The sequence below is a fragment of the Heloderma suspectum genome, chromosome 6, assembly GCF_057233095.1.
Source record: "Heloderma suspectum isolate Gila_16-S chromosome 6, 16-S_ref, whole genome shotgun sequence".
In the NCBI taxonomy this organism is placed as follows: Eukaryota; Metazoa; Chordata; class Lepidosauria; order Squamata; family Helodermatidae; genus Heloderma; species Heloderma suspectum.
In genome coordinates, this window is record NC_139463.1 from 98,267,169 (window position 1) to 98,287,409 (window position 20,241).

Consider the following 20,241-nt stretch of genomic DNA (forward strand, 5'->3'; position numbering starts at 1 on the left):
GGCCCACAACTGCCATCATCCATTACCATGGGCTATGCTATCTAGGACTGATGGGATTTGTAGGCCAAAACATCTGCAGGGTCACAAGTTACCCATCCCTGGCCTAAATTCTAGTAGGGGGGAGGGTGTCCCTTCCTCAACCCTTGCAATGGAAGTAGGCAAAATCTGTGACTAATACTGAATGCTTGTGATGGGCTTGAGCTATTGATACGAAAACATATTGCCCTGTTTAAATGAAAGCTTAATTCTTAAGGCTAGGTTGTGGCTGTGTGGTAACCAGCTCAAGTTACTAGGCTAGCTGGGAAGATAATGGCAAAATGATCATTCCTCCCCTGTGTTCCACCCCATTTCTTTGACTGCTACGTGTATCAACATGAACACTGAGGACTAGGTGCTTTTAAAAAAGAGACTCCTTGCATTTTCAGGGAGTTTGTGGCTTTCCAGGAAGAAAGAAGCTTCCATGTCCTGACTCAGACAGCACTACCAACTTTCATAGACACAGCATCTTCAGGCACTCTAATGTTTTGGAAAAAAGTGAATGTTTATTGGCCGGACTCACTGCCTTGGTTGGCCTGTGCAACCTTATCTTGCTCATAGATGACCCCCACTTGTCTCCGTGCCTCATCCATGATGGTGGCGATGGTTTCGCTCTCACACAAGGGCATGATGGGGCTTTCCTTCAGACCTACATGGAAGACAGGTTAATAAATACTGGATTAACAGAGAAGTAAACAGCAGCCTGGGGCCTACTCAGTTTCCTCTTGGAGCAGGGTTTGCGACCCTGGGGCCCTCCACATGTTGCTGGACTCCCATCTACCATTAGCATGGCTACTGGGCAGGGATGATGGGAGTTGTAGTCCCAACATCTGGACAGCTGCAGGTTTCCCACCCATTTTAAGCATCTAATACGTATGTTAATAAACCAGCTTCAATCTTTATTACTTGGCTTCAAGTGTCATCCCCTCCCTACAAATAGCTTAATATGTATCTATTTAATAACTAATTTATAGCAAATATGCCATGCACTTATCTAAATCGGCAACATTTAGTCAAAACATTATTGGTTTTGCTTGATACTGGTTACTGGTATTTTTGGCTATTACAGCACAACAGTCTTGTATTTTCCTCCATTGTTTTTTAAATATATGTTTTTAGCTTGCATATAGATAAAACAATATCAATTTTTTTTTGTATATTTTCTATCATCACCAGTTATTCTGTACCAAGAAAAGAACGTTCCCCCCCCCCAATACTTCACAGTACCAAAGTGGGATGGGGGACTTCGCCCTATTGTAGACCTCAGAGACCTCAATTTCTTCATTACACCAAAGAAGTTCTGAATGGTGACATTGGCATTGATTCTCCCTCTCCTGAGAATGAGTCTCTGGTTCACAGCAGTGGATTTAAAGGATGCTTATTTTCATATAGCTACCCACCAGAGTCACTACAAATAACTTCACTTTGTCATAGGAAAGAACATGTTCGAGTTCCATGTCCTCCCGTTCGGGTTAGCCACCATGCCGAAGATATTCACAAAATGCATGGCTGCGGTATGTGGACACCTCCGGACACTAGGCATCAAACTATACCACTATCTCGATGATTGGCTGATTGTGGCCTCGTCGTGAGAGAAGGTGGCTGAGGCCGCTCTGTCTGCAACCTCCTCAAAAATCTAGGGCTCTGTATCAACACAAAACATCCAGCCAAACTCCATCACAGGTGATTCCGTTTATCAGTCGCGGGCAGAGTTTTTTTGCCAAAGGAGCAAGTTGTCCTTTGATGGATCTTGCTGACAGCTTGTACAGGAGAAGAACTACAAGAGCTTTTTAGATTCAAAGACTACCAGGGCTGATGGCATCTTCAGTCTATATGGTTCAGTGGGCACGACTGCGGATGTGGCCTTTGCAAAATTGGTTCCTCTGATCGTTCAGTGGTATTGGCAACGCCCGTCAGGTACACTTGACAGTACCAAAGAGGATTGCTCTGACGTTGCGTTGGTGGATGAAACCAGCCAACCTACTTCAAGGCACCCCCTTTCTCTAGCCAGCACCATCTCAAATCCTAACTACAGATGCTTCTTTTCATAGATGGGGAACGCACTGCAGGCGTCTATGAATCCAAGGCCTCTGGTCTTGCAACAGAGGGGCACAGCACATGAACTTCCTGGAATTGCTGGCAGTGAAGAAAGCTCTCCATGCCTTCGAGACAGAGCTTCAGTATCGACGAGTGCAGATCCTTACTGACAACACGGCAGTGTTATGGCCCCTGAACAAGCAAGGGGGCACACACTCATCTCATCTAATTTCTCTGAGACTGGATATCTTCAACTGGGCGATCCCAAGAGGAATCATACTGTCAGCTCTTCACATTGCGGGAAGGACAATTTGTTAGCGGACATCCTGAGTTGAACTTGCCTGTTGACCCACAAATGGCAGATGTCATGTTCTATTCTCCAATGCCTGTTTATTCAGTGGGACACTCCATCGATGGATCCTTTCACCTCCCCAGAGACTGCGGTCTGCCCTAGATTTTGCATAAGGGTGGGACTGGGCAAATCCTCCCTGGGAGATGCTTTCCTATGATAATGGAAGGGAGAACTATTCAAAATGTTTGCCCCCTTTCCCCTTCTTCCAAAAGTAATAGCAAAGATCGGAGTGGAGAAAACGGATTCCATTCTCACCACCCCATGGTGGCCAAGGCAAGTCTGGTTCACCACCCTACTCAGGATGGCTGGCGGACATTTCCTTCACCTACTGTTGGTACTGAGCCTTATTTCCAAGAACAAAGGTCAGGACATCAAAACTCTCAAACTCACAGCATAAAGGATCTTCAGAGAGATGCATCACACAGCCTACCGGATGAGTTGAGAGAAATTTTGGACGCTGCTAGAAAGCCAGCAATGAGACAATTGTATGCAAGCAAATGGGAAGCATTTTCCACCCTTGCTCCTGAGGCTAATTTCCACCCAGTTAATGGGCCAATTGATGGGATTCTTTCATTCTTGAATTCTCTGTTCAAGAAGGGATTAAAACTATTGTCTATTCGAGTCTGCTTGGCAGCTATTGTGGCTTTTCACAAACCTGTTCGTGGTCTTTCAATCTTCATGCATCCAGTTGTCAAGCAGCTCCTTCAGGGACTGAAAAATCTTGCTCCTCCAATTCTATCACCAGTTCCGCAGTGGAGCCTTTCTGGCATTGATGTCTAAACTGTTTGAGCCTTTAGCTCCCTCTGACATTAGACTGCTTTCCTGCAAGGTAGCATTTTAGTAGCTATTACCTCGGCTAGGAGATCATCCAACTGTGTGCATTGCATGTTGACCCTCCGTTTTTAGCCTTTCACAAGGGTAAAGCCATACTGAGGCTGGACTTCGCCTTTTTACCTAAGGTGGTCTCTGATTTTCATCTCAACCAGGACATAATTCTGCCATCTTTCTTTCAGTCTCTCATGTCTCCATTAGAATCAACCCTACATACGTTAGAAGTCAGACGGGCACTAGCCTTTTACAAATCAAGGGTGGAGAGTTTCCATAAGACTCAGCATCTCTTTATCTGTTAAGGTGGACTACCACTTTCTCCACAGAGATTCTCAACTTGGATCGTTGACACTATCAAGTTGACTTACCAGTCTCAATCTTTCCGGCTCGATTTGGGCTCACTTGACAAGGGGAACGGCCACACTGACAGACTTTGAGAAGGGAGTGTCGGTACTGGAACTCTGTAAGGCTGCAACGTGGTCTAAGCCCTTGACATTCATTCCGCACTACAGACTTCACATGCGATCTTGACAAGACTGCAGTTTTGGCCAAGCTGTCTTGTCAGCGCTGCTGTAATAAGGACGACTTGCACCTACCCTCCTGTGGTAAGTGAACTTGTTAATCGCCCATATGAGTGATGCACAAAGACCACGAAGAAGAAAGGCAGGTTGCTTGCCTGTAACTATAGTTCTTCGAGTGGTCATCTGTGCATTCACACAACCCACCCACCTTCCCTGCTTTGGTGCCAATGTCAATATTGATGTTGGTACCAAGGTGTGATAATACCCTTGGATTTGAGGCCACATTAGGCGGTCTCCAGGAACTGAGGGAGCGGGCGGGAGCCCGTTGGGACATGCACACTGGACAGTGGGGGAGGGTTCCCACAAAACCATTCCTCAGCTACAGAAGTTTCCTGAAATGAGGCTCCTCGCAGGTGCAGAGCCCACATGTGTGAATGCACAGATGACCACTCGAAGAACTACAAGTAAGCAACCTGCCTTTTTGTTTGGCCTGAGGTTCCCCAACCCTGGACTAAATGGACCATATGTCTGATTGAGCAGGGCAGCTCTCATGTGTTCATGCTATGTGCATAAGTGAGAAAATCGCTTCTGTTTGCATCTTCCTCCCAAACAAACCCCACCGCTTATGGCCTTACCCTTCAGCAGGCACTGCCGGACATGTTCCGCTTCGTATCGCAGCCCGATGTCATGCTCAAAGAAGAGCGGTTCAGGGGAGGGTGGCAGGGGCCACTCCCACCGGTTGCCTTTCATGAACATGACCGTGGGGCTGTTCATGTGGTTGGGGATCTGGAGAGGGAGAGAAGCGGGCTGTCATCCTTCGGCCAGAGGAGAAACTCTGGCATGGGTTTACTCCTGGGATTTCCAACATGATTCTTGTGGATACCTCTCAAGGCTTCCTGCCCCTCCAGATTTATATATGTTTTTAAAGACGCTATTTAATTAAACAAAATAAATTAACCGGGTGGCTGGCAGGCTGCAAAGCAAAGGGCTGCCCTCCGCATCAGTCCTTTATTTGGGCTCAAAGGGTTGGTTGCATGTGTTTGGAGCTCAGACCCCAACTCTGCCTTGTACTGAGGTGCTTGGGCAGGTGGCTTTCCTTTTAGCCTCATTAGTATGCCCTCTGGGAAATGGGTGTTTTGTGGCTGTGCCATGCCCACCGCGGCAGCCCTTCTGTGAGAGCCCCCACAACACACACTCAAAATTCCAAATGTGCCCTCCCACCCAAAAAGGTTCAAGACCCCTGGCTTACTCCTCAGGAATCAGTAGCACACATGCTGTGGTACTCTGAGACCTGGGTTGTGACGGTGAGCCGGGGGCGGGGGCACACCTGTCTTGCAGTGCTGGCTCCAGACACCCTCAGTGGGCCCCCTCCCACAATGAGTCCACCTCCTCATTGTCACCCACTGCTCTTGCTCTTGCTTCTCCTCCTCTTTCTCATTGCTCCCATTTGCTCACTTGCCAGGCAAAGAGCCAGGGAGCAAGCAGGCCGTGGCATCTGCCGCTCCTCCTTCGCACCACCACCGTTGTCTGGGCCGGAGCGAGAGGCAGGTAAAGAAGCAGGCTGCAACAGTGCAGAGGGGGAGCCCATCCTGGGGGCTTGGGGGGCCCCTGCTAGGATGGGGCTCTTGGCAGGTGCCCAGCCATGCCTGGCCCTGTGTGTGGGGATTCGAACTAGCCACCCGTGAGTGACTTCCAACTCTGCTCAGGCAGGCTAGTGCTGAGAGGGAGGACTGAAGGATTCATGACCCCCACCTGCCCTCTCCCTTTGTGTAGCAAAAGGGGAAGAGGAGCCAGTTGTGGGGGGGGGGGGCTAGTCCTGCCCGCTGCCCAGAGAGGGTACTGACAGCACTGGCAGTGGCCACTCCTCACCGGTGGTGGTGGGCCCACCCAGGGCACTGGGGTCCTACAGCTGCCTGAGCATTCCAACTCCTGGGTCTGGCCCTGAGTAGTAGTATCCCCATGTTCTGGGGGACGGACACTGAGAGCTAGCACCTTGCTAAGACCAGCTAGCAAGATCACGGAAGTGGCATCGCAACTTATGAATCAGGCACCTCGGGCGGATCACAGCTCACACTCTTGGTCACTGCTCAAGCCCTAAAATCCCTTTATCTTCCATGTCCACATGCTCTGGCTGCTGGGACCACACTTCACCCCCTCAGCACAGCATCCTTTCTTTCCCCTTATTTTCAAAAACATGTTACAGTCAGACGGTGGCCCGCTGGGCGTGTACATGGTTACAGATGCTCGCTGTATTATTTTTACGTGTGTGTGTGTGTGTGTGTGTGTGTGTGTATATATATATATATATATATATATGTATGTATGTATGTATGCATGTATGTATGTTGCTCATTCTCAAGTGAGGGCACAGTCCTATGCATGTTTGGACAGGAAAAGCCCTACAAATCCCAGCATTCCGCAGCTATCCATGGCTGGCTGGGAGATGCTGGGAGTTGTAGGGCTTCTTTCCGTCTAAACATGCATAGGATTACGCTCAAAATGTTTTTAGCACCAGGGCTCCATTTTACTTCTGTAGTCATGATGATGCAACAATTTAAAGTGAGTTTAAAACATGAAACTGCACATGCACTAGAGTATTTATTTTCTTTCTTTTTTTAAATCAGGGTTGGCAAACAGTTTTGTGTCGTTGGTTTGCTCTCATCTATGACGAACATAGAAGCCGTTGTAAAGCATGGCAAGCACAGTTGGGGGCTCGGTGGAGAGAAATGCTAGTTGTGGGCTTCACAACTGCAGTGATACACATGGGCATCTAAAGGAGGGGGCATAAGACCACTAAATCCAGGGTCTTAAAATTATCTAGCTGCACCACTGCTTGGAAGGAAAAGCAGAATATAATAACTAATCATAAAATGGTCACTCCTCCCCCAACTTAATCCTGTTTCTGAATCCATGAGACCCCACAATAGGGGTGGGGAGAAGATAGATCAGGATCTACTGGTCGATTGCTCGATGATTTGCAGTAAACCAGTATGGGTTTTCCTGACTCCTATTCATTTCACAACAGCAGTGAAAAGTGTGTGCTGCCTGCTCCCCATCTCCAAAATTAGACTTCAAATTCCTCCTCTGTGGCAACTCAGTTATAGACTTGGAGCATTTCTCTATGTGAGGGTTTTATCCTACACCTTTATCAGGGCTTCTGCTTCTGGATAAGATTGGCTCCTTTACACCGTGGTGCTATGGTATAGCAGAATTTACCAATTACGTGAGTCTCTCATTCCACCATTTCTAAATATTACCAGACTTCCCTCACTAGGAAAACCCCCCGCAAAAATGGTTGCAAAGCATGGGAGAGGCCCTGGAGGATGACAACGTTGTGTAAAGGACCAGCAAACTACCATGAGTGAGCTATCACGAGCACACAATAAAAGCCTTGGTGGAAGGGCTCTTGAACTTGTATATGCAAGTCATCCCACAGTATGACTTGTGCCATACCGGGGATTTTGGGCTCCACCTCCAGAGCCACCATTTCATGCCTGGCTCTGCCCCCCAAGCTGTGATTTTGTGCCTGGCTCCACCCCCCGAACTGTGATTTTTTTCTGCCTGGCTCTAGTTGGTAGATCTTGTCTGCCCATACCTGCCCTCCACACCACTTATGCAGGTACCTGAATTATTCCTTCGGTTCCCCCAATTAATGCTTCTCCTGGTAGGTTGATCATCATGGTGCAATTAAGCACGGCCTGCCGGTTCCCTGAGTAGTTAAGGATGATGGCAATTGTTTCGTCCACTCCTGGGAAATATACAGAAAGCAATGTGATGTCTATCCCATCCATCTCCCAGATGTTACCCTCCAGTCTGGAGCAACTTCCACTGTGCTCCCTACCTGCCACCCTAGTCGCCCAGCATTTTACCTGTCTCATGGAGCAATCCTGAGGCCACAATGGTTTGCGGCTTTTCCGGCCCGAAAACCATAGAAGCGAACTGGATGCAGTAGCAGCCCAAGTCCAAAATGACACCTCCACCCAACTTTTTATCTACCAGTCTTGGGATGTCATCCAGCTTAAAACCTAGTTGAGCTCTGAGCACCTTTAAGTCCCCGAGAGATTTCTGGCGCAGCATGGTGCGGATCTGCTCCGATACAGGGAAGAATCTAGTCCAGAAACCCTAAAAGAAACAGGGGGTAGTCAACAGTTGGGCCTCCCTGCCAGCACCTGTGTTGTGCATTTCTCTTAAGGGTGTGTCCAGGTTTCTTGGAAATGCTGGTTGTGAAATACCCTTTAATTACAGATGACAGGCCCCCGCTTTCCTGAGCCCATCCTGTCTTCCTGAGAAATTTTGGGACTCCCAGTTTGTTGGACAATTCAGGGTGCAATCTAGACAAAAAAAAAAGTCCTACAAATCCCAGCATGGCTGGGACATGCTGGGAGTTGTAGGACTTTTTTCTGTCTAAACATGCATAAAATTGCACCATCAGTGTTTGTTTAATCTGCTGTTCCTTTCCCCATTGATTAGCTTTTGGTTTGCTGTTTCATTATTATTTTCACTATTTTCAGTTCTAATATTGCTACTTGTTTTTACAGCCCACCCCTTTGCATGCTTACTTAGAAGTAAACCCTACTGATTTTCAATGGCACTTACTCATAGATAAGTGCGCCCATGATTCTAGTCTAACTTACTTCTAACCTTACATTGAAAAATGGGTGAAAAGTTACATACATACATATATATAATCTATTTCTTGGTATTGACCCAATCGCTCATTGGGCATGTGTATAGGTTAGGGTTGCTAGTGTTTTTCCAGGGGGGTGTAGTGGATTGCTCCTGTGGCTTTTAACAACAGTTTGGCAAACAGAAAGGGAATCGAGGAAACCTTCCACATTATCTTATTACCATACAAGGAAAAGCTTCACCTGGTTAATTTCTTCACATCAGGCTGTGCTTAACTGCACAGCAGCAGAGTGGGGGAGGGGAGTGGCAACCCTAGCCTACATGGACAAGATATACAATTGGGCAGGGGACTGAAGATGATGGGATCTATTGTCCAACACATCTCCTGGTCGCCAGGTTGGGAAAGGCTTTTAGAAGGGCCATGCAGGGGCAAAGGTGGGGCTTGAACCCACATCACCCAGACAATCTGACTCTCTTTCCACTGTATCACCCTGACTGCTTCCTCTTTTGCCCCAGTGTTTCCTACCTCCATGAGGAAGACATTGTTTTCCCTGGCCGCTTGGATCATGTCCCGGACTTCGGCCGCGTTCATGGCCAAGGGTTTTTCGCACAGAACATTCTTCTTTGCCCGGAGGAAGAGGAGGGTGCGAGCGCGGTGCTGGGTATGGAGTGATCCCACGTAGACCACATCTGAACAGATTGCCCAGGAGATGGTGAGCAGAAATTGCAGAGGGAGCCGGGACTTAATCAGAGCCGCAGAACTTTATTTATTTTATTATTACGTTTATATCCCACCTTTTTTCCTCTTTGAGGAACCCAAGGTGGCGTACATAATCCTCCTCCTCTCCATTTTATCCTCACAACAAGAACCCTGTGAGGTGGGTTGGGCTGAGAGTCTGTGACTGGCCCAAAGTCACCCAGTGAGCTTCCATGGCCGAGTGGGGACTAGAACCCGGATCTCCTGGCTCCCAGTCCAGCACTCTCGCCACTACTCCACGCTGGCAGGTGGTTGCAGTGGCCTGAAATATGTGAAATCTGAGAAAGTGTAGAGAGCATCCCCCTCACCACTATCACAGCCAAACCCGTCAGTCTGGGATTAGCGAGCGAAGCCTCCAGGTGAGAAGGTGGAGCATTCCGAGTAAACGAGTCCCAGCGCTTTCCTGGAGATCGGGGGTGGTGGGGTGGGCTGTTCTGGCCCCAGGGGCTAAATTGCCTTCTGACTCACTTCCTGGGGCCAGAGGTGTCATGCGGGCTGCATGAGGCCCCCACAGCTGCCACACCACCAAAATGTGCGGTGTGGCAGCCGCAAAAACACTGCCAAAAATTTGGTACAGAACGCTACAATGGTCAAATTGTGCTTGTTTTCAAGCTAAATTTGGCCACTGCAGCTTTCCGTAGCAGTTTGCCACCAAAAATTCATATCAGCAACTGATCAGACATAAGAACTTTTCTCTGCTGTGCAGTGAGAAAGGGAGCCTTTGTCACTGTGCAACAGGGAAAAGCTCTTATCTCCAGTCACCTGCTGATCGGACATAAGAGCTTTTCCCTGCAGGGGAGAGAGGACAGGGCCTAGGGAGGAAACTGCTGAGTGATTCAGTCAGTCAGAAGTTGATTCAGAAGATGGCACTTTGGTCCCCCTTCCCCTCACCCCGCACAAACAGTGGGGCTTATTTTTCTGTCCCAGTGCTCTCTCACCAAGGTCCATCCTCACCTACATCGGGGTCCTGTGCCAGTTCCTCGTAAGATCCGTATGCCCTGCAAATCCCATGCTCCTTGGCGTATTCCTGGGCGCGCTTGAGCTCATGAGAAGCAATGGCTACTGCCTGGAGAGGGAAGAGCCAGCCTATGAGACAAGATATTATGAACGACACGGGGTTCCTACCACATGAATCAGTGAATACTGGTTAATTACTGACTAAGACATTTTCATACCATCCTCTCATACTCTTGCTCAGGGTGGATAAAGAATGGTGCATTTCCCACCCGGCCCTGCACTCGATCAATGCTTGTTAGTATGCAAAGTAAGGATAACACGCAGTGTTTAGGAGTATGGAAGCAGGTAATGGCTGTTTTGGGGGATCTGTTTTTCTGAAGTCTATAGGTGTGGTGTAGGGCTTAACGAAGAAGATCACTTAATGACAGTGGTGTAGTCAGGTAACAGATTCTGGGCTTATTGGTCATATGTGGGGTGGGGCCTCTTTAGATGGCATTGTGTGTTACTTCACTTCCTTCAAAATATGGCAAACCCACCCTGCTGCATTGGGCCCCCCCATTGTCCCCAATCCTACCCTGATGGCACCACCGCCTCATTACGCAGCTAATCCTGTCTCCGTGTCTCTCTCACACTCACCACCGCAACAAGTAACACAGCTTTGTATTTAAGCACTAGCCTGGTCTCCACAAGCGACAACGGGGGGCATATGGGTGGTTGAGTGGGCTGGCAGAGCACTCCGTCTGTCCTCCATGTCCAGCCCAGAAATGCAGCAGGCTGATACATGAGGGACTGAACTCTCCGTCCTTCCACTGCAAACCCCCAGGAGGCTGGTAATTCGGGTGGGCTTATTTACAAGGCCAAACTAAGGCCGTTCTGTAACCACATTTTGATTATTTTTTTTTTTACATCAAACCAAGGGAAACATGGGTACAGCTGAGATCCCCCTCAGATTGTCAGCAAAGTGGTTCTTTACCCCATATTGTTAAGAATCATTGCTGGCTGATCCTGCCTTTCTGAGGCCGTTTGCTGGGATGGTTGGTCAAGGTTTCCTCGATGGGAGTGAATGATAGAAAGGAGAGGGTGTGCTGACAGTTTGCATTTCCATGTGTTTTCTTTCCTTTGTTTTTTTTTTGGGGGGGGGGCAGGGATGAGATGGCCCTCAGATTTTGGAAGTGATGACAGACTCCCTCCCTGCCAGCTGAGGGGCAGGAGCAGAGAAGCAGCAGAAACAGCATTTGGAAGTTTTGCTGAGGCAGAGAATGAGAACTGGAGTTTTAGCTGATCTTAGCTGAAGCCAGGGGTGTAGCCTTGAAAGGCTGCCCAAATTGCTCGCAGCGGGGGCGGGGGGCGGGTTGAGGCAGGGGCAGAATCTTCTGCCTTGAAGGAAGCCCGCTTTGCTTCAGTTCAAGGCAGGGCCGGTGTCAGCAGCTAGCATTGTGGGGCACCTGCTGAGGCCCCTGCCCCAGTAGGGGGCCCGCTGTCGGTTCCTGCAGCTTTCTGGGTCCACTGCTTCACTACTGTTGCTGCTGCCAGTTCACCTGCCCTGTCCAAGTGAGTGCTGTCTTGCCTTTCTCTGCTGTTCGAAGTGGCTTTGGGGAAGGGCTGTAGAGCACCTGCCTTCCAAGCAAAAGCTCCCAGTTTCAGTCCCTGGCATCTTCAAGTAGGGTTGGGAAAGACTCCTGTCTGAAGTTCTGGAGAGCTGCTGCCAGCCAGTGTAGACAATACTGGGCTACATGGACAATGGTCTGACTTGGTGTATTAGGCGGCTTTCGATGTCCTAGGGCAGGGGTTTGAACCTCTTTCAGCTCAAGGGCTGAATTCAATTTTGGGGAAGCTCTCAGGGGCCACATTCCAGTGATGACTGGGGCCAATGGCAAAAGGAGTGAGGCCAAAATACCTGTATATTCTTGCTTAAAGCTCTTACTACCAGAAAGTAAACCTTAGGAGAGGCGTTTCAACCTTTTAGAAGAGGGAAAAGACCAGGAAACCACAAAACAATTGGTGGTCAAAGGCTAGAAAATCCACCAAACAAAAAAGCAGACGCCAAGAAGCCACCACACAACAAAGTAAAAGTCAGGAAACCACCAAACAAAAAAAATCTAAAGCCAGGAAAACACCAAACAATTGGTGGTTATGGGGAACCGGGATGTTGCCATCTGGGAAATCCTGGTGGGCCAGATTGGAGCCTCAGGTGGGCTGGATTTGGCCCATGGACCTGAGGTTCAACACCACTGTTCCAGGCATTGTAGAATACTGTGCAGGTATGCACACGAGTGTGCACAAGCAGCACCATAAGGGTGCATGGTGTAGCTGGGACTGGAGCACCAGCAGCCACAGGAAACTGCACGTATCTAAGGGATGGACCCTGGAGTGCTAGATCAGAAGAGTGGCCAGTGACCCCCATAATAAAATAGGGGGTTCCACCTCTGCTTGTTTCTGGCATGACTACTGTGTCTGTAACATCCATGTGAGAAGCAGAAATGTAGCAGGTGGAGCTTCTGGAACCAAGAAAGCTGCCTTCAACGAAGTCAGACCACCGGCCCATCTAAATTTGTCCGCTGTGACTGGTAACATCTCTCCAAAGTTTCAGACAGGGCTCTTTTCCTGTCCTCTCTGAAGTTGTTAGGTTTTGATCCTAGGACCTTCTTCATGCAAAGCATGTGCTCTGCCACTGAGTTACAGCCCCTCATTTTTCAAGCATGGAGCTCCAGCAATGGGGAAAGCTTTGCCGGCTACCACCAGGGAGTTTTTCCAGCCACAGATGCCCTTAAATTTGTCCACTTTCCAGAAGAAAGTGGATAGTTCCACCTGCTAAACCAGAACCTGGTCTTTTCTCCCCCCACTTGCACCCCCCTCTTCCACCTGTCCTGTCCTGCTATCCAACCTTGTGATCCGCCGATGGCAAAGTCTTCAAAGCCACGAGGAAATCGTGGCTGATCTTGCCAGCTGAGCAGATCCCCCAGCGGAGCCCCATGGAGGATTTCAGGACCCCGGCAGCCGGATGGTGGAGAGGTGCTGCTGCTGCTGCTGCTGCTGCTGCTGCTGCTGCTGTGGGTTTTGTTCCGGTGCAGGGCTGTGAGCGTCTGAATCAGCCACTGCCTACAGAGAGGCTCAGCATTGAGGCAGGACAGCCTGGAGGCAGGGAGAGGCCAGTTTGACAGCTTCTAGAACACAGGTGAGAATAAGAATGTGGCAAAAGTGCCAGGCAAGGGAGGACAAATCCTGGCTTTCCAGAGAGTGCAGGGTTGAACACATGGCTTTGTCTTACTCAGAGCCTGACTACTCTCCAAGCATCCGGACTGAAAAACATCTCTTTGTCCATCCCAGTATAATTTTATCCGCACGTCTCATATCACCTCTCATTTGCCCTTTGTTCTAAGCCCAAGTGAAGGTGAAGGGGGGAAAATCCCTCACCATATCCACTTCCACACTATTCATATTTCTATAAATCTCTGTTACATCCCCACTTAAATTGTCTTTCCTTCTTTCTTTTTCAAACTAAAAAGGCCGAATTAGCCCCTCTTTGCAGAGAAGGTGCTGCAAGACCTCTTGATCATTTCGTTGCAGTTGCCCTTTTTTCCCGTTCTGCAATATCCTGTTCAAGATGGAGTGATCAGAGAGACACATGGTACTCCAGAAGTGGCCAGGATTGGTATCAGGTTTTGCATTTTAATTCAATTCAACCTCACTGTCTACAATTCTACAGTATTAGAATTGTAATACTACAATTACAATACTACCCAAGCATGTGCATATAAATCTGCCAACTTGTGTTTTAACACACTTCTGATGCATCTGATGAAGTGGACAATGTCCACAAAAGCTTGTGCCAGAATAAATCTGTTAGGGCACAATCCTATGCAAGTTTAGACAGAAAAAAAAGGCTTACAACTCCCAGCATGCCCCAGCCAGTCATGCCGTAGCAATTTTGTGCTAGGATTGCACCTTAATCTTTAAACCCAGGGTGGGTATTGTGTGGCCTTCCAGATGTTCTTGGACTCCAATGCCCATCAGCCCTAGCCAGCATAGTTAATGGTGAGGGATGATGGGAATTATAGCCCAACAACATCTGGAGGGCCACATGTTGCCCACCCTGTTTTAACATGCCACATCGTGACTGTTGTTTTTGCTGCAGCAAACTAACACAACGTGATATTCTATTGACTCTTATTTTCGCACCCCTGCCTAATTATCCTGAGAGTTTACATGACAGGCTACATCTGCTGAAAGTCCTCCTTCTGCACAACTGTTAAAGGTGCAAGAGGTCCTTCTTTTCTTTACTCTCTCTTTTAAGGGATTAATCCAGCAGGGATCGTAGAAGTAGTTGGAGCCCAACAACAATACAGGCTCCAATGCCCATTTACTGGACCATCAGCAATTTCCTCCTCCTGTTTCCTTGTTACTTCACCCTCACTGAAGTAGGGTGGTTTGGAGATTCCATCTCTTTCCCCTCCCTTGTTATCTTAGTCACCTCCTCTCTGGAAAAAATGGAATGCCATCCATTTGTTTTTTCAGGGCAGGAGTCCTTTACTTCAAAAGAGCTGTGTCACCAGAGCCTCAAAGAAGAAACATTCCCCCATTACTGCATATCCACAAAAGCAACAAATAGCAACAACCCATCTCCAGCTGAAAAAAAGAATCTCATGATTTTGTGAAGCTTTTTCAAAAACATGTTTTCCCCTGAAATCTGTGTAATCCCCAGCTCCATGAAAGAACTTAGTGAATTTCACTTCTCTTGTCGAAAGCAGGGTGATGTAATTGACCAAGCTCATTGTGATAAATAACACAGGTTTCTCCTTTGGTTCATGTGTTGTGCCCAGACTTAAGACATACTTAGAGTAGACCTATTGAAGTCAATGGGACTTCAGTTAGTCCCATTGATTTCCCATTCCAGCCCTGCTGGATCAGGGCTCTTCTTAGGTTCGTAGTTCAACATATCTGGAGGGCACTAAATAGGGGAAGGCTGAGCCAGTGTGTATCTATTCTCATTCACCCTCGTCCTGTTTTTCCTACTCCTAGGCAGGATTGAATATCAACCAGCTCATCTCAGTCTTGGGTTGGCTGAGCCTCTGACAACGCTTGGCATTGTGTTTGGTGATGACAGTTTATTAATAACTTATCCTGTGAAACAATCACGGCGGCCTAAGCTAACAAAGCACTTTGTGTTCCAAGAGCTTGATCCTAATGTAACTATGGATCACATGGGAGAGGCCCTGCTGAGAGGGTGTAATTCCCCTTCCCCCTGCTCATCCCATGCGAGCTCCTAAGTCAGACCAAGAAGAAGAAGGAGCCCTTCAATTAATTCATAGGGGGACTAGGAGGTGGCCATTTTGAAACCATGAAATCTGAATCCAAGAGCCATAGGAGACAGCCCTGCTGGAGTGGACCAAAAGCCCCTCTAGGTCCAACCTTTTGCCCCCCACAATGGCATACCACACTTTTCCCAACTTGGCACTCTCCACATGTATGGGACTACAACTCCCATAATCCCCTGCCAGGTTGGGGGAAACCACCCTACCAGATTCCTCCAGGAAGAAAGAGCCTTCTGGAACCTGGTGCTCTCTAGATGTGTTGGATTACAAACCCCATCATTCCCAGGCTGGGGATGATGATAGCCATAGTCCAGCTTGTCTGGATGGCACCAGGCTAGAGAAGGCTGCCTTACAAAGTGGCATAGACTCCCTTAAACATGGGAGGTTCCATCTTGGCAGTGTGATTTATATGGAGCCCTCAGTAGTGCTGTCTTCCCTGAATTTGTCCAGTTCCTTCTTTGTCCAAGCTAGTGGAAGTCAATGCATCTTGTGGCAGTGAATGTCATAAATGAATTTTATAGGCACCTCAGCAGCAGCAGACCTGAATTAAAATATGAGAGGAGCTGAGGTGGCTGTTTCAGAAGCCTCTGCCTCACACATGGATGTTGAGAAGAGCCAGGGAGCAGTGGTGCCATCAAGTCAGGACTTTGGGGCAGAGGCCCAGGGCTCCATTCGGCAGAATGAACGGCAGGGCGGGGGGAGGGGGATGCAACAGGTTTTTTTACACCACACTTTGAAGGAAATTAAGTAATACACATTACCAAAGAAAGAGGGGTTAGTGAGCTGTAAGACCATGGGCCAGTTTGGAGTCTACAATTGCCTGGCTACACCACTGCCATGGAAAAATAATTAGTCAAGTGTCTTCTTTTACAGCCCCTCTACTGTGGATCGCATTACCCAGGGAAGCCCCTCCAGAACTGGTCCATTCTGAACTGGTCCAGAAAATTTGTAAGGTCTTGTTAATTTCAGAAAGCACCTAAATGTTTTTTGTTTTTTTTTACTGTGGTAATCTGAGGTGGTTAACTCTTCTGTTAACCTGGTTTATTGATGAAATTGGTCAATTCTGTTTTAGCAACCTTCAGGCATTTTTCTATGTGATTGTACTGAAATATTAATTTTTCTTAGGGTGCAATCCTATGCATGTTCAGATAGAAAAAAGTCCTACAACTCATGCTGGCTGGGGAATGCTGGGAGTTGTAGGACTTTTTTTTCTGTCTAAAGATGCATAGAATTAAACCTTTAGCCGCCTTGAGCATTTTGTATGAAAATCCCCAGAGAACTTCTTCCTAATCTTATAATAATAGCTTTCTCTTTAATCTCATTAAACTCTTGTCAGCATCTGCCTACCAGTATGGTGGCTGGGGAGACAAAATCCCTGCGGAGCCAGAAATAGTAATCTTGCTTGCACTTTATTTTTTAAAAAATGAGAAAAGAACTCCACTATACATCTGATGCCATTGTTACACCTGTAGCACAGGGAAAGCATTGGGGTGCTTCTGTATCACACTGTAAAGGAACACCTTTAACCATTCACACAATGTGGTCATTGTAAAGTTGTGTGCCATTATATAAATGAATGCAACTTTTTCAAAGGAGAGTCCTTGCTAGGGAGGCATGAACAACTGATGAGAAAAGCATAAGTTATCTTCCTGCTCTAACCAAAGTTGTGTCACAAATGGGGTAAGGAGCCAGAGTGTAAAGCAGGGGTGGGGAATGTGTGCTCCCCACCCCCCAGATGTTGTTGGACTTGTACAAGATGTACTGATGGCCACCACCGTGGATGGCTTTAAAAGGGGATTGGACAGATTCCTGGAGGAGGCGGCTATCAATGGCCACTAGTCCTGAGGGCTATACGCTACCTCCGGTATCAGAGCAGTTGCTGGTGAACATGGGTAGGAGGGTGCTGTTGCACTCATGTCCTGCTTGTGGGTTTCCCATGGGCAGCTGGTCGGCCACCGTGTGAACAGAATGCTGGACTAGATGGACCCTTGGTCTGACCCACCATGGCTCTTCTTACGTTCCTATGGACTACAACTCCCATCACCCCCAGCCAGCATGTCCAAGACATGGGTGATGGGAACTGTAGTCCAGCCACATCTGGGGGTCCACCACTTCCCCACCCCCTAGTGTGAAGCCTGTCACACATGTAGTTCAGGGAGCTGTGTGTCTCTCCTTCCCTCACAACATAGCAGGGGTCAAATTCCCTGGGACCACAAAGCAGACTCTAACCCCCACATGGCCCACGGGCAACACCAGGTCTGTCAAGCTCCTCTAACTGACCCACCAGTCTCTGCTCCTTCCCTTCTCTCATCACTGGCCCTGCACAATTGTTTTCTGCTCCCAGGAGTCAAGGGTTATCTCCGTATTAGTCATACGTACTTCTTGTGGAACTCTGCAAGCTTTGCACTTGGCCTGCCCAACTACTGGAGGAACACAGGTGCAGGCATAAATGATCCCTCTCTTTTTCCTTTGACCTACGTACCCTTAAGGTGTCATGACTAATTTTGGTGAGATCTCAGGGGCCAGAATCTTTGAGGTTTTATTGGGGGCTTTACACCTTGCTAAACCAATTTCAGGCATCCTGGAGGCTAGATAATTGATTTAAAAAATACTATATATTTCAGGAATTGGTGGATGCAGTACATCAGGGGTGGGGAATCTCTTTCAGCCCAAGGGCTGAATTCAGAGAATCTCTCAGGGGCTGCATTCCAGTGGTGGGCAGGGCCAAAAAATAAGGAACAAAGCCTTAGGAGAGGCATTTCTACCTTTTAGAATGGGAAAGAAAACTGTGCAAAAGCTGGAAAGCCACTAAGGGAGTGATCCTATAGCCCCTTGACAGCATCTGGGGGGCCATAGGATACTCTGGATTCCTGGATCTGAGGTCAGGAACAGAGCTCCAACTATGGAGTGGGAATCCACACTCCCTGCCACCGCCTCCTCACAGACGGCATGGGAACAATCGCACTGGCTGTCTCTCCAAAGCAACCTCGGTGCAGGAGTAGAGTTCCAGTGAGCAGGGAGGACTGGAGAGGCTGGGATACAAGCTACTCTCAGGCTTCCCCAGCCTCCTTCCCTCTCTCTCTGATGCACCCCAGCTAGGTGGGTGAAACAGCCCATCAAACTAAAATGCAGAGTGGGAGGAGTGGCAGAAGTAACGATCGCCTCTGCCACTCCTCCCGCTCTATGCTTTATGTGCGTAAGCCTCTGACTGTGGAGGTTTACGAGCATCAGGCACAGGATTGTGCCCTAAATGATCAACAGTCAGAGAAAGGGGGTGTGGCCATCTAGAGAACACTAGAGGGCCAGATTGGGACACTAGGAGGGCCGGATTTGTCCTATAGGCCTGAGGTTCCCCATCCCTGCAGTAGACACTACTCTGCAAGCCACATTCCAAAATGTGATCTACAGCAGCAGCCCACTTATAATCAAACATCTCCGGTTGTGGTGGGGAAGATGGCAGCAGAGCTGTGATGAAGGGAAGTTCATAGAACCTCCAGCTGATGTAGTTGTTGCCCTCCAGAAGCTGTTCTGGAAACAGCCCCATGTGCTCCCAGGTAGAAGTCAACAGGCCAGTCTGATCTCTGGGTAAGCTTTATTTCCAATCTATTACCCAATTTGATAGAGAAGGGAAGATGGGCTGGGGTTGCAACTTCAATCCATTGTTTCAAAATGGCTGCTGCGTCCCATCAACATGGCTGCCCCTTCCCTTGTTCAGAATTCATGAAGCTGGCAGAAGTAGCTGTTCCTTCAATGTTTGCTGTTTCTTCAATAACGGAGCTGTGATCCACATCTGGCGAGATGGTGTGTTTCCTCTGTATGTGGATATTACTGAGTTAGTTTTGTGTGTGTAGGAGGGAGGTAGGGCCTCACAAGCCTGAACCAAAGTAGTGAAGTTTCAAAGGTTATCTTAAGTTGCATAGGTCAGCAATCAGGTTATGAGTGGGGTGGGGAGTCAAATGAACATTCAGAACCAAACCGGAAGAGAAGATCTGAGGTTATTGGAAATGGTGAAGACACTTTGGCAGGTAATGGCTTGTCAGAACTGAAGTGGGGAAGAGGAGCAAGAGGGAAAGCACATGCCAGCTTGACAGTAACAGGTCATGTGGAGGTCCAGCCTGACAAAACATGGGAAGGTTGGAGGTCAAAGATGGGCAATTCTGAAAAGTGTAACAGGTTGTGTCCAGTTTTACGAAGCAGCAGGAAGCAATCTGGAGCAAAGCCGCAGGGGTCGAGTGTCAGACATTGGTTGGGCTGGCCCTCTACTCGCAAGCAAGCTTCCCGTCGAAGCTGGACAGACAGATGGCAAAAGCCTGAACTGCACAGAGTGGGAATCGGTAATCCATGGTGAACACGTCGGGTGCCACGCGACCAAACTGCAGCACAATGTAGTCAGCTGTGGGCCAGGGAGGAAAAGACCAATAAGATAAAAGCAAACTCTGTTCCTCCATCCCACCTGCCTGTTCATCCACCAACCCTTCCTAAAAAACTGCACAAGAAACCATGCTCCGTGTCCTGTCTCTCAGACACATTCCTCCTCCTGTCTACTGCATAGGTCCAACTTCTGCCGGAACTACTTCCAGTCATCGATCCACATACAGGGCTTGGTGAACAGAGCTGAGTGGTCATACAGGGATCCTCATCTAGGACTGGGGCTATGTCTGCATCAGACAATTTTTGCACCAACTGTTCCAGTAAATATGTAATTCTGGGGGCCCCAGCGTGGAGCCCATGGCACTGAAGTGCCCACAGCCACCTCCACTGGTGCCCACCTAGTTCTGCCCCTCCTAATTCTTTTATTTTTAAAGATTTTTTTAA

The 20,241-nt window shown here is 48.3% G+C and overlaps 2 protein-coding genes and 1 long non-coding RNA gene across 9 annotated transcripts in view; 1 reads left to right on the top strand and 2 right to left on the bottom strand.

Annotated features, from left to right (window-relative positions):
• Positions 1 to 526: 526 nt before the first annotated feature.
• Positions 527 to 13,160, bottom strand: LOC146342018 (trans-1,2-dihydrobenzene-1,2-diol dehydrogenase-like). The gene is made up of 7 exons (XM_084805494.1): positions 12,999 to 13,160; positions 10,112 to 10,223; positions 8,927 to 9,090; positions 7,644 to 7,896; positions 7,398 to 7,522; positions 4,410 to 4,560; positions 527 to 685 (listed from the first exon to the last, which is right to left on the bottom strand). Exons 1-7 carry the CDS (start codon positions 13,086 to 13,088, stop codon positions 543 to 545), a joined length of 1,038 nt encoding a protein of 345 aa, XP_084661620.1. The 5' UTR covers positions 13,089 to 13,160; the 3' UTR covers positions 527 to 542.
• LOC146342019 (uncharacterized) overlaps positions 1,471 to 20,241 on the top strand; it is a 42,495-nt gene continuing 23,724 nt past the window's right edge. The window contains exons 1-2 of the long non-coding RNA XR_014783893.1: positions 1,471 to 3,858; positions 8,917 to 9,113. This is a non-coding gene — a long non-coding RNA (uncharacterized LOC146342019). The remainder of the gene's footprint in view (positions 3,859 to 8,916; positions 9,114 to 20,241) is intronic.
• The window catches only part of TULP2 (TUB like protein 2), a 41,369-nt gene continuing 37,945 nt past the window's right edge, over positions 16,818 to 20,241 (bottom strand). For all 7 annotated transcript variants that reach the window (XM_084805488.1, XM_084805491.1, XM_084805486.1 and 4 more), the window contains one exon: positions 16,818 to 19,819. In XM_084805488.1, coding sequence (XP_084661614.1) covers positions 19,686 to 19,819 — 134 coding nt within the window. In that variant the 3' untranslated portion in view covers positions 16,818 to 19,685. The remainder of the gene's footprint in view (positions 19,820 to 20,241) is intronic.

Bases quoted from the DNA above. Each gene is read 5' to 3' on its own strand.
- LOC146342018 (XM_084805494.1), bottom strand. From the start codon at position 13,088: ATGGGGCTCCGCTGGGGGATCTGCTCAGCTGGCAAGATCAGCCACGAT. The intron at 9,091-10,111 runs GTGAGGATGGAC...CAATCTGTTCAG, and splicing joins GGCACAGGACCCCGATGTAG to ATGTGGTCTACGTGGGATCA. The intron at 7,523-7,643 runs GTAAAATGCTGG...TATATTTCCCAG, and splicing joins AGGATTGCTCCATGAGACAG to GAGTGGACGAAACAATTGCC.